This window comes from Epinephelus moara, chromosome 9 (assembly GCF_006386435.1).
Source record: "Epinephelus moara isolate mb chromosome 9, YSFRI_EMoa_1.0, whole genome shotgun sequence".
Lineage (NCBI taxonomy): Eukaryota > Metazoa > Chordata > Actinopteri > Perciformes > Serranidae > Epinephelus > Epinephelus moara.
The window spans coordinates 32,630,738-32,645,371 of record NC_065514.1 but is presented as its reverse complement, the minus strand read 5'-3'; the positions used below and the strand labels follow the sequence as shown (position 1 = coordinate 32,645,371).

Below are 14,634 nucleotides of genomic sequence, written 5' to 3'. Positions count from 1 at the left end.
GACTAAAATAAGACTAAAATGCTCAGACTTTTAGTTGACTGAAACTTGACTAGACAAAAAAGAGTATTAACGTGACTAAAACTAATAAAAACTAAAATGACAGTTTGACACAAAGACTAGACTAAAACTAAAATTAAAACAGGCCGCCAAAACCAACACTACTACTAATGTGAAGACATGACCCACCCAACTCTGCCTCTGATTGGCTTACCCTCATATTTTTACCCTAACCGATCTCATTTTCCATGCCTAACCTAACCCTTCCAGGCCAACAAAGCCAACAAGCACAAGCCGGTCAGAGTCCAATGATGTCATTTTGCTTGATAATTAGCCATGTACTGTACTTCGGGACACAGCCCTTTGGAGCAATGTGCATTTGTTTGTGGAGCTATCAGACAAATGGACTTTCGGTCTACTGGGACATTTTTCTGGACTATTGGGGTTTCAGAAATATGAGTCACTGGAACAATGGGCAGTCCCCAATTTTAAGCAGGTATAACGTTTACCATATTCTTCATCTTTTTAGCTTATTAGATGAAAATAAGTTTTGGACAAAAATGTAGTCAAAGCCTTGAATGTATTTAAGATTTGTCCAGATGGTGATGCTCAAGGAAAAGTTAAAGATTAAAAGTTATTACTCTTCATTCTGAGGGGAACATGAATGTCCTTCAATGGCATTTCAGCCCGGACCAAAATGGTGGACCGACCAACTAACATCCACAGAGACATGCACTTGAATGGCTAAACATTTTGTCACTGAACATAATCCAGGGTTTTGTAGATGCATTGACACAGCTGATATCAAAGTGGCTCAAAATCAGCTTTGCATTTTCAAGATGTGTTCAAGGAGGTGTATATATATGTATATACATATATATATATATATATATATATATATATATATATGTATATATATGTGTGTGTATTAGGGATGTCCCGATCACATTATTTTTGCATCCGATCCAATACCAAGTCCTTTATTTTGAAACCGAGTCCGATACCGCGTCCAATACGATACTTTGCATTAAGAAAGAAAAAAAAAGAATGCATCCAAGTTGTCCCATAAGGTCTGTTTTTTATTTAAATAGTATCCAAAATGCTTGTCGGTGGTTCAGCAGCACAAAATGTAAACAAATTCAATATCTTCTTCTTGTCTTCAACAAACAAAATAGGCCTATATCTTTTGTAGCCCTTGACACATGAAACAAATATTTTTCTTTTACTCAGTCAAACCCCACAAAGAAACCATAAAACCCATAAACAGGTCCCTTAACACCAAAATTAAATTGTTTTTACCTGGTTTCTGTAGAACAAAAGAATTATACTCAATTTTCAAAAATACAAATACAGCTGTAATCAGTTTCAAGAAAGTATATATTTTTTTCACCAAAGAAATGAAATGTTCCGTTCCGTTCAGTCAGTTCAATCCAGTTCAACCAAAAAACTCCACTCCAAGATTTCCAAATAACATATCACAGTTCAATTCAGTTCAATCCACACAGTTCGCTAAACAAAAGAAAACTCCTCCCCAGGTTTTCCCGCAAACAAGGAGGTAAAGAAAATCCACTGTTCGTTCTGACTCAGTTCACTTTCAAAACAATTAATCAACCCGGCTCGAAGGTTCCAAATAAGGAATAATGAAAAGGAACATAACCCACGGTTGCTTTTGCCAACTCACGGGACCGTGGGTGAATGCCATAACGCTCCAACATTGTTTTGGGCGCGGAGGCTCCGTAGGATCCCGTAGGATGGCCATACTGCCAGGAGCGGCATAATGTAGGGGCCGGTCTACCTGGGCTCAGCTGATCGAGCCATCCCACTGGCTGATAGCACCAGTGGGTGTGTCTGGAGGTACCTCTGGAGGTGAGCAAGCCATCAGCTGACTGTATTATACTGTATATTGTAAAATATATTTATAAAATATACAGGAGCGCCACACTTTATACATTGGAAAGCGGAGGCAACAATGAACAACATAGATGAAAAACCTGGCCATTGTTGTTGTTTTGATTCCTCCGATCTTTTATTACCAATTCTGATTTTGTAAAAATAACGTGATTGGTGCCGATACCCGATCCGAGGATATATATATTCATGTCACTCCTGTTGTTTCGGTATTGATATTTGGGATGAGGATCGTTTGAGATTTTGACTTAAATCTCACTTCCTCAACAACCCAATTGTCGGAATAAATGTTGGCATCGTACATTCCTACAAACAACAGATACAATAAATTTGTATGCCATATTAAGTAAATTTGTTTTTTTGCATTTGAATTTTATATTTTATGATAATATTTTAAGATTATGACAACACTATAGTTAACGTGTAGTTAGGTTTAGGCACAAAAATACTTAGTTATGGTTAGGGAAAGAAAATTATTTGTCTTAAAATACCCCCTTTTGTCGCCACAAACATGGCTGGAAATGTCACTGGTCTCGAACAGTCGTCTTCTACCGTCTGCAGCTCGACAGCTGACTCGCCTAGCTGTCACGCCAACCACCATCCCAAACTCCTCCTGACAAGAAACTTATTGTCAGGCTCATATACATATAATCTGAACTAAGCCACTTTAGAAATGTTGATATGATATTAAACGTACAGTATAAATGTCACATATTATATTATATATATTCTGGCAACTTGGCTGTCCTCATGGACTCCTTGTTGCTGCTGAGTCATTCAGATAGCTGTAGCCTCAATATTAGCCTCATTTGTTTTATAGCTTAAAGCCTTTTGTTAGTGTCATGGTCAAGTGCACTCAGTAGTGCTTGAGGATCAATTTGTTGATGCTGCTGCTGAAAACTGTATTGTAAGGACAGAAGGGTAAAGAGAAAGGTAGAAACTGAACGAGATGAGAGAGGTTTTGCTCATCCTCTTCTCAAACAGAGAAAATATCAGAAAAAAACACCAGAGAATTTAGGAGCAGAAAATGGAAGCAGAGAGAGAGGTGTCTCCCTCTGTCTGTGGATTATTTGTTTTGGAGCAGACTGAATGACCTCAGACTGTGGCCTTAGAAGGGCAAAGAGAATTCACACTGTGTGACAGACATGGACCTGCTGGTTAACTCGACATCCAGCTCGGCCTCTCTGCCTTTTTACTCAGCAGCTCAGAGGAAAATATGGATTCACATACCCTGAGAACTCCACTCACCCCTTGTATTTTCTTTAACCTTTGTGTCTCTCTGTTGCTGCTGATGATGATGATATTGGATGATTTGCTGCTCTGTCAGTTTGTCTGTCCAACACTTTGGTCCAGACAGATATCTTGACTCGGACTGGCATGACATTTGCAGTGGACATTCACAGTCTGCAGTGGATTGTGATAACCTCTTAACAAAATTTCCCTAAAACTTCACAAACTTTCTCTTTCCAAGCTGTCTATTTTCCATATTGCTTCAACAGGATTTGAGAGGTTGAACAATTGATTATAATATACTGTAGTGAGGTATGTTATATTGGGTATTTTACATGTATCTAGTGTTGTTTTAAAGGGTAAAGAAAAAACTCCAAAACGGAAAAGCCATCCAATCTTTCAGTTGTTAAGAAAACTCAAGAGCTGGCTGTGTTTTGTTAGGCAAGAGTGAGGAGAGAACTCAAACCTGGTAGCCCAATACTTGATTGATACTTGATTGTGATATAAATCTTCTATTGCCCACTGCTTCACATGTGGTCACCAACAATAGAACAGTCACCAACTGCTAGTACTAGGAGAGATGAGAATGGATGAATATGTGGTGAATGTGTTGATGAATAAAACCTGTCATATAAGTAATGTTGTTACTACACAGCAGAGGATACAATTGAATCCTTAATAGTCTGGTGTCTTACAGTCCAACGGTGTAATGGGTTTTGGCAAAACCTTCTCTCCAAATTCACTTCAGGGGCCTGTTAATCCAAAATGGTCAATTTCTTTTGATCATCATCAATGGAGGGGTTAGTTTTAAAGGGTAAATGGGTTTTCTTTACTGGGATTAGTGTATAGATTAATATGATTTTAAAGGATAAAACCCATTAAAAGCTCCTTTACTTGGTAAAAGCTGCACACCAAGTTTGGGGTAATCAGTAAATAATTGTAATATAATACAATAAATAAATTAAGTACTTAAGTAGAATAAAAGTCTCTTGAAAATGATTTAATAGCTTAAAATATTCCATGTTATTGTTTATGTGAATAAGAATGTTATGTGTAAATTGTTATGTCTGTGTGTTATGTCCGTCCATCTGTTTGTATGTCCCATTCTTGCCAATGGGATATCTCAAGAACATATTGAAGGTTTTTCTTCAAATTTGGCACAAAATTCTACTTGGCCTCAACTTTAAACTGATTACATTTGGTTAAAGGTCACTGTGACCTCACAAAACATGTTTTTGGCTATAACTTAAGAATAAATATGCTAATTATAACACAATTGTACACACATTTCTAATGGGATAAAATGAATAAGCGATCACATTTTATATTCAAAATGTCAAAGGCCAACTTCATTGTGACATCATAAAGTTCTCAGGAACAGTAGGGTAAATATTTATTCAGACACTAAAGTGGTGAAGCTAATCTTGGTTATCCACCTTGAGACCATGCTGAATGTAAAGATCTTCTGTGCTGCCGGGTTAAAGATGTGTGTGATGCATCCATGTTTTAGAAAATGTCGCCTCTTTGCAGCAACATCAATATTTGAAGCATTGTCAGCTGTGAGTGACATGGATGTAAACCAGGTGCAACTTGACTGGTTTGCGGTGGCATACAATCCCTGGCTGTAATTCTAGTTTAAACCCTTCGGTTACACCTTTTTTGAAAACTTAAGGTCATTAAAAGTTACAAATTCAAAGGTGGTTTATTGATACTGGTAAATATCAAGGGGCACAAAACCCATGAAAGATCCATAAATATATTACTGTCCATTATGGGGTTGCCAGATTTGAGCTCAGTCCCAACTCAAAGGGCAACAAAAACCAGCTGCCTCCTCAACGGATTGCTGACTCGCTTGTTAGCTGGAAGTATACATGTAAATCAGACAGCTCTCTTTGTTGTCTTGTGCTAAGCTAGACTTACCATTGCCAAAAATAGCTCTGTGCAGGACACATGGAACACAGAAGAAGATTTAGTGTTTCTATAAAGTGGTCTCATAGATGGTTTTATATTTAAAGAATAGCTCAGTAGTTAAGGACATATGCATATTGGTTTTCTTTTCAAGTTTTAGTTATCAGTTATCAATGTAGAACAGTACAAATTATAGTCCTTCAAAAGTTAAATTTTACCTGTTAACCCAACCCCAGGGATCCAGCTGACATAAGACACACATGCGCACAATGTAACCCTGCATACAAAAACATATATAATTCAAACACATAGAATAATAATTGAAATAAAAAATGATAAAACCAAATAGTTTTTTTCTTTTTTCTTTTTAAAAAGGAGCATTAACTCTAATCTTAGGTTTCTCAAATAAATTGCAGAAAAGGACCCCACACTGCCATTTACTGACTTTTTTAGTAACAGATTCTCTCAAGTTTTAATTATAGCATAATGTGCTTTATCCAATGGACATGAGAGGGAGCGGCATCTCTCCATCCACCTCTAAACATCAACAATTATCATGTTCTAACTCGTTAGTTTGATCTGTACCCAAACAGAAATGTAAAAATGTTGCTTCCAATGTTTTTGCCAGGCTTGGCCAACCATGTTCTGATTCCAGCTTTGTAGCTGCTAAACGCACTGCCATGAGGTTGATCTTCTCATCTTACTATTGGCAAGCAGATGAACATCTTTCCCAAAACATTGAAGTGTTTCTTTAAGAATCATTGTGTTACACTTTTCAAACTTTTTTGAAATGAGGAGAGCAGACATCAGTGTCGGACTGTCTTGTCAGCAGGTATTATCAATAATTCATCATTGCTTGTTGCTCATATTAAACTGTTCTCTTTCACTGACAGTAGTTATTTATCTAGTGGGAACAAATTTTTTTTTGACACAGTTTTTAAATTATTTGTACAGTTTTCCTCGTCCTCTCTTTCTAAACGAAGCATCAGTTACAATCTGGAAAGCAAATCTTGTTTGTGTCTGATGTTCTTTTTTGCTTCTCACTGGGTTAAATCAAGATTAAAAAAACTGCAGTGAGATCAATTCCAGAACTCATACAATGTTATTATCAATTCTCATCGAAGTGGAACAAAATTCTACAAAAATTAAGTTTCCTATATTTTTTTTATAGAAGGATAAAAAGTGCCTCCAGTATTTAGTCTGAAAATCATTCCAAAGATATTTTCACTGTCAGCTCTCTTTGCCGTGAACTGAGAAGAGAAAGCAGCTGTGTGTGTATTGGCTGCTGCAGTGGAAACATGCTAATCTTTGCAGCTGTCTCTTCACTGATTTGGTGATTGGTTGAGAATTGAGAGGCTGCAGAGGTGCTGTAATCTGAGGATTAGCTGCAGTCACTGCAGGATTACACAGATTACATCAGATTACAGCTCAGATTATCTGTGTGGTTACCAAAAAAGAGCTGGATTCTATTTTAAATGCAGCGCTGTTTCATTTTCATAATAAGCTAAAAAAAAATTCATAAAATTAGATGAATAATAGAAATGAGTAAAATGTGTGTAAGAAGATGAGTGATAGAAATATATATCTAAAAAAATGTATCTGTTAAAATTGAAAAACGTTCATGGTTATATGTGTGTTAGATTTGTAATTAAGGTGTGTGATGTTGTATTTCCCTGTGTCAGGGAGCGGTCAGTGAACGTGTCGGAGCCAGAGTCTCTGGAGTTGACTGTGTCCAATCTGAAACCAGAGGAGAGCTACAGCTTCAGAGTCATTGCTTACAACGACGTGGGCCCAGGAGAGAGCTCCGCCCCCTTGAGGATCACCACCAAGCCTGACCGTAGGACACACACACACACACACACACACACACACAGATAAACAATTCTTGACAGAAGTCATCAGAAGCTCCTGTGGGTTAAAATGGGCTAATTTAACACTTTTGGGCTGACGAACACTATCAACAGATGTGAATGGAGCACTGTCTTAAAGGGAAATTCACTTCTATCACTGAGCTCGTGAAAGCAGTTATATAATGTTGAAAAAATTCCTCTGATGAAATCATCTTGTTGGATCCAGCGTTTTTGGATCTTGACCCATACTAGAGACTGAAAAAATGGGATATGTTTGCTTCTGCTGCTTCAGGTTTGACAATTAATGTATATGCCTCTGGGACAGCAATAGCCGTGGCTGGAGAAATTAGTTTTCGGTTTATCCATCTGTTCATACGTGTGTACATTCATGCATATGTACCATTCTTGTAAATACGATATCTCAAGAAAACCATGAGGGAATTTCTTCAAATTTGGCACAAACATTCACTTAGACTCAACAACGAACTGATTGGATTTCGGTGGTCAAAGGTCAAGGTCAGTGTGACCTTGTATCTGTCTCATTCTTGTGAACGCAATATCTCAAAAACAACCTTGAGGGAATTTATTTAAAGTTGATACAAATGCCCCCTTGGACTGAAGAATAAACTGGTTAGAATTTGGTCAAAGGTTAAAGGCCAAGGTCACTGTGACCTCACAATACATGTTTTTGGCCATAACGCAAGAATTCTTAAGCTAATTATGACAAAACTTCACACAAATTTCTAATAGGATGATTATGAAAAACACTTTTTCAGGCCATTACTCAAGGGGAGCGTCCATCTTGAAACTGTGCCAATTGTATAGATCTTCTGTGTGTGAAGCCTCCATGTTTTCACAGACAAATAGTATAAACTGTGAGATAAATTTGACTAGTGTGCGGAGGCAGACACAATGGCGGAGCGGTACTTCTGGTTTCTTTAACTGTGATTCTTGTGAGTCCCCTAACTTTATGGAAGTCCGATACAAAATCACCAGAGTGCTACTTCAATGTAGCAGGCTCAATGCAGGGACACGCTTCATTCAAAGAGAATATCTCTTGTAAGGATGTAAATGTCTAGCGCTTAAAAAAATACAGCCCCCACTTTTTCAAATGTAATATCCATAAAACATATTGGCATATATTCAGGCCAGTATTGTTTTATGACAGAATAAACAAAAGCTAAATAAAATTGGTTTGTAATCATTCATCAACCCTCCAATGACAACTCATAAAGCTCTTGTTACACGTATATCTGACAACGGCCCCACCACACATTGCCCTGCGTCAACTAATCTCTGCTAGCTTTTAAGCTAACTTAGCCCCTAAGGTCTTTAGTTTAGCACACTCAGCTAAAGTTAGCTAGCCACTGTGAACTTCAGTTTGACACACCCAATCCATGGATGTATAAAGACAACTGGAAAAAGTGTTGGAGGCTTGGCCTTATTTATTTTTATGGAAGCTGCTCAGCGATGTATGAAGCCAAAAAGTTCAAGTTCATATAAAATTACCAGGATGATTGGCACTGCTTCTGCACTGTATAGTCCATAGAGCTCCTGCCAGTTTAGCACTCTGGTAACATGAATGCCGATAAAATGACTGAACTGTATGGCTCTTCTAGACTTCCCAAATGTTACCAGACTGAATGTATCTGAATGTATGTAATATTCATTGCCTCTGTTAGGTTGGTTAGGGTTAGGCAAGAGGAGTGACATAGGTTAGGGTAAGAATGTCAGAGTAAGCCAATCAGAGGCAGTAAAAGGAAGAGTAGGGTGGGTGATGCATCCATACACTACATGACCATGGAGCTATGTGTTAACTCTAGAGAGAGAGAGGAAGAAGGGAGATAAGAGACATGTGGTGAGACAAACACATGGCACAGCAGGGTTGTGGGATGATCATAAGGAGCTGAAGGGTGATGAGGTCATGGATTAGATGCACCACTGGACCCTTCTCTCCATTACTGCAGGAGAAAATGGGCCAGTCAGTCGGTCATTGTAGTAATGATAGATGTAGCAGTGAAAGGTGTAATAGTAGCAGGAGTAATAACAGCAATAGTAGTATCAGTAGTTGTGTGTGAGCAGTGTGTTGTCTCTGTATGTCTCTACAGTCCAGGTTCCCAGCAGGGTGGAGTCTCTCCAAGCTGAGGCTCTGTCTCCCACCTCCGTCCAGGTGAGCTGGGAGCCTCCCAGCCAACCAAACGGCCCCATCCTGGGCTACAGACTGCTGTGGACCGAGAGCCCGTCGGGCAAGGAACAGGTCAGCACCATCACTGCCGCAATACTCCCTGTCACAACACCAGGCATTTTGTGGAGTTTGATAAGCCTCTGAATGCAATGTACAAATTACAGACCTTTTCTGATAACTCAGCCCTAGTGCACACAGAGCTGTGTATTTCTGAAAAAAAAGGGGTTCTAAAAGAAAAATTCCCTGTTATAGCACTGGTATAAGCACTGTTATGAAAAAATTCTTCATCCAAATGAAAGTGCAAAAACACAGTTGAGGCATTGTCAAGAGCATGCAAATCATACAGGCGGCAATATAACCCTAACCCTATAGTCACACAAAGAAGAAGAGGAATCAGAAGCCTGAAAACAAGCCATTGCTGGAAGAGTACATGTAGCAGTGACCTCTGTGGGGCATTTTTAAGCCTTTGTTCCTCAGTATAGTGAAACAGTTACTCCACATTTATGTGTAAACATGTAGAAAGTTCTGTTACATCCGCCATTGCATGAAATGTTGCCTCATTTGTGCTGCCTCACAAAGGAGATAGAAGAGCGCACTCTGAGGTCTCAAGCCAAAAACGTAGTTTTCCCTGTCCGTGAGTTTTACAAAAGGTACGTTTTCAGGGACCTTAATCTCACGTTTTCAAATATAGACGTGTGTGGACGAGGCCTCAGTCTAATTAAAACACAAAACCAAGAGAAAACATTCAAAGTGTAATTACTCCTCTGTGTTTGTGTTCAGAGTGTGGAGGTGAGCGGACTCAACTACAAGATGGAGGGACTCAATAAATTCACAGAGTACACAGTTCGAGTTTTGGCGATCAACCGCTACGGACCAGGCACTGCGCCAGAAACCATCAGCGTCACCACCCAATCAGACGGTGAGCTTTACCTTAACAACTCTTTATTAATCCAGTGTGGTAAGTTATGTACAGTACATCAGTAACTGAATGCATCACTGTTTACTACATTGTGATGTCAATGTCCATGTATGTTTATAAAGGGAGAATAATTTCTCACAGTAGAATTGATTGTTTGGGAGCTCCCCCAAAGAGGACATTGTAACTATTCGCCATAAAAGGTTGATTCCTTGACCTGAAGAGAAGAGAACCCTGGCCTCCTGGGTGAAAGTCTGGTGTTGTTGAACCTATTACCTATTACCTGACACCATGTGTGTGTGTCTGTGTGTGTGTGTGTGTGTGTGTGTGTGTGTGNAGAAAGAGAGAGAGAGAGAGAGAGCGAGCGAGAGAGAGCGAGAGAGAGAGAGAGATATGGAGGAATAAGCAATATAGAAAGAAGGGCCAAGAAACAGCAACACACACTTTATCCCTCTTTTCCCGAACACACACATTCTCACATGGACAGAACAAAATTTTCAATTTAAGCATCAAACAACCTGAGCGGTAAAGCTTGAAATAAAATTAAATACATAAATGACTAAATAAATTTGAAAAAGTGCAGTGTATACAGACTTAGTAAAAAAAAAAACGTGATGCACATGAAGCACGTGACTTATTTATCACTCAAGCTTCCCCTGAAGATGAAAACAGAAAACAAAATGTAAAGAGTGTTGAGGAGGCTGTAACCCTCCTCACATTGATTCATCAAACAAACAAACAATTATAAATCTCATATTTCATTTTGTATTTCATGGTTCTACATGCTTTCCATCATTTGAGCTTTATATATGCATATATACACTCAACTAGTCCCACAGTCAACTGCTTGAACTAGGAGGCAACACTGTGGGCCTTATGGCCGGTATACACTGTGCGATGTTGGGCTGTCCCAGACGAAAGTTGACCATCATGGGAGAAACGTGGCGATATCTTTGGTCGAGGCTCTAAAATGGTGGTCTTACGTCGCACTGTGAGTCAGGTTCAAGGACAGCCGTTATCAACGTTTTGCGACCAAAGATAACCTGAGATAAAATTCTGAGGGTGTCAGAAATTTAGGATGACTATCTCACAGTGTGACAGCTGCTACGACCTACGTCTACTAATCAACCAATAGAAATGCAGCACGAAATGACGCAATGTTTACCGCGACACCGGCGCTAAACCCAAACAAATAATCGCCTGCCATGGAGGTAAAACGAACAAAAACACACAGAAAGAGGAAAAGTTTGGTGGAGCTGTGGCAGCAGAAGCCTTGTTTATTTGATGTTTCCTCCAGCTGCTATCATGACTGTGAGAAAAAAGACGCTGCATGGAAGGAAATTGCGGAGGAACTGCAACTTTCAGGTGAGCAAGCTACCTATGGTGGCGCAGATGGATGATGTTCGCTGATGGGGTGCACACTGATGGCATTGCATATTGACATACGTCGTAACCCGCGATTCAGTAGTAAACGGCCATTGTATAATCTGCACACATCAAACTTGACGTCGTACCAAAGTTTATTAGATCTACGTCTCACAGTGTGTCATGCAATAGTCTTATAAGATTGCTAAAATCGCACAGTGTATAGAGGGTATTAGTCAAGAGGACATCTAATATAATTTTAGCCAGAATCATAGTCACGTTTGATGTGCTTTTAAATTTGGATTGGTAGTTTAAAAAAACAAAAACAAAACTAGTTGTTGTCTCTGTTATTGTCTGTATTACTGCACGAGAGCTGTCAGTATCTCTTCTGAATGGAGCTTCAGCTCAGACCTCAACATTCAGCTGCTGACTGCTGCTTAGACACATCTGTTGTCATTAGTAAACTCCTATACAGAGACAGTGAGAGAGAATGGAGGCATCTGTCCAGCTGCAATCACACCATAAAATGATCTATAATAAAACACACACACACACACACACACACACACACATACAGAGTGGCTGTATTGTGAATCTTCCGGCTGCGTCTCAATGATAACAATGACTTGTGGGCTAATTGAATCCACAATAAAACTGACACACACACACACTCATACACGCTCAGTCAGTGAGCAGCTGAATCAACAGATAAGCTGCTGACAGTTAATCAGGCGTCTGGTTGGACAGACGCAGAGTTCATTCAAACCAAAACACTTTGATTCTCAATTTGAACAATGCCACACTCCATCTCTGATACAAGGGAGAGGACCACATGTCTGCTGCCTCTTCATCATCACCCTGTCCATCCTCCTCTTCCACCTTCTTCTATTGAACCTGTTTATCTTTGTTTTTGCCATCATCATTGTCTTGTTTTTCATTTTTTATCTTTGTTTTCATGTTCTAGTTTTCTTTCTTTTTTTGTTTGTTTCCTTAGTTTTCCTTTGTTTGTTTTCCTTTGTTTCTATTCCCTGCATCTTCCGGCAGCTTTATTATCTTCTTCATCTTTGTTTTTGCTTGGTACTCTTTTTATTCATCCTGAGCTTTCGGTTCTTCACTTTGGCCTTGTCCTTTATTTTTCTCTCCAATCACCGTCCTTGTTATCTTTATCTTCAGTTCTCGTTTGTCTTCTCCATCCTTCTATTCATTTTTCTGCTCTTCTTTGCCCTCTTCTTAAGTGCCAGCTTTCTTTATTTCTCCATTGTCTTCTTCCCCTTCTTCGTCTTTGTCTTTGTTTTGGATCAATTTCCAGGACTGACTTCAGAATCAGTCTGATTTCCTGATGATTCAGAGGAATGAAGTGTGTGTGTGTGTGTGTGTGTGTGTGTGTGTGTGTGTAATGACACCTGTCATGCTTCTGGTGGTAATCTTGTTTTGCTGTTGTGACACAGTCAGATCTCTGAGGATGAGCGCTGTCTCAGCTTCGATCCGTCTGCTTCCTGTCTGTGCTGATGTCATCAAGATGATTGATTGACAGCAGTATTCTGACACTGAGAGAAACAAACTCATTTTGGATGTGTTGAGCCTTGACCTGAAATAGAGGGAAACTGTTTGCCTTGCCCCAACGAAAAAAAGAAAAAAAAAAAAAAATACACCAACATATTTAGGATATGAAACTGATATTCATCTTAAAGTGCGATTCAGTTTATCCCAAAATATAAGATTGTTTTAATTCCTCTGATCTACAGTATGTTGTATAGAGAGCCGAGGTCCTGACATCAAGTCCAGTTTAGCCTCTGTTCCACTTTAGCTTCTGTAACTCAATGCAATTTCTCATTTAATGTTTCTTTCATCTGTATTTCTGAAAAACAAAGCGTGTTCCTGGAGCTTACTGTCCATCTCTAACAAGTTGGCATCCAGTACAGCGTGTTCCATTAGAATTTGAAAACGTGTCTGCATGGCAGAGTGGGTACTTACATTATCTTAACTTTTGTCCTTACCCATAATATTCAACACTTTCTCCTAATGTCTGCTCTAATAGCTGTACTCTCTGCTCTCTATCAATTTGCACACCGCTCAGTGTTCTGGCTGTTATTACAAACATGTCCCCTGACCATAACCCCTGTGGACTTGCCCCATCTATCAAGCTGTAACATGGTCTCAGGCGTGTGGGAAGTCGTGTTTGTTAAAACCACAGTTGGTAATTTATTTGTTTTTTGTCATATCTGCTGAAACTGTCTCTATATTCAATCAGCACTAAATGTGGAAAAAATCATGTTCCTTTGCCTACTCTGTTGCCTCACAGTGCTATAAGAGCTGAGGAATGTCTAAAGTAGCTGTCAATCTTGTCAAACTAGGCAGTGCTGCTCAAATCTGAATCAAGACTCTGTCACTGTGTTGCTTATATGTTCTCTCAGAATTTTTTAGAAACATATTTTAGTATACTGTGTTGCTGTAAAATTTGAAATTTTGTGTAGACTGATGGGCGGGGGCTGGTACTTCTATAGACTGTTTTCAACATGGCGGCCAGGCCACAAACTTTCTAATTTTACAGCTAAACAGTACACTTAAATATAACACAGTAACAGAATCTTGATTCATATTTGATCAGCGCTGCCTAGTTTCAGTTTGACCACAGTTTCCAAGCAGTGACTGACATGACTGACAGCTGCATTAGAGAATCCTCGGCTCTGATTGGCTGTTTTTGGTGTGCTATGGTAGATTCTAGTAATCGCCATTAGAAGTACAACATGGAAGAGGAGGGACATGATTTATTTCACAGATTGTCCATCTCCCTCACTACTGTCAATATATCCTGAAATTTTCAGCACGTTTGACAAAAAAATGTATATCAATAAAGTTGCCAACTGTAGCTTTAAATGCAGCTATAAACAGAAATATTGATTGATGACATTAGATTTTTTTTTTTTTAACTCAGTAAGTTATCATCCTTACTGAGACTCCTGGATTAAACCTCTTGCACTCCACCCCCATTTTGTAGCAAAAACGCCTAAAATGACATACCCAAATTAAAATGATTGTGAACTGCTCTGACTACATGCATGCATGAGGTCTTGCCAGAAAGACAACTCCCTGAAGTTTCTTGTGAAAGTGTCAGAAACACCCTAGGTGATACAGAGACAGAGTAATAGGCCACTGAAATCAGTCAAAAATTGAAGATTTTGGTCCGCCTACAATAAAAAATGTTTTTCAGGATGAATAACTGTCAGTGGCTTCATCTGTGGAGGTAAATGACAGTATGGGGCTGTAGGCAAACT

General features: G+C 39.1%; 1 protein-coding gene across 2 annotated transcripts in view; it reads left to right on the top strand.

The window, feature by feature from the left end:
- The window catches only part of dcc (DCC netrin 1 receptor), a 403,570-nt gene that overhangs the window by 225,481 nt on the left and 163,455 nt on the right, over positions 1-14,634 (top strand). For both annotated transcript variants that reach the window (XM_050052349.1, XM_050052348.1), the window contains exons 9-11: positions 6,726-6,880; positions 9,002-9,150; positions 9,859-9,997. In XM_050052349.1, the coding sequence (XP_049908306.1) occupies positions 6,726-6,880; positions 9,002-9,150; positions 9,859-9,997 (443 nt within the window). The remainder of the gene's footprint in view (positions 1-6,725; positions 6,881-9,001; positions 9,151-9,858; positions 9,998-14,634) is intronic.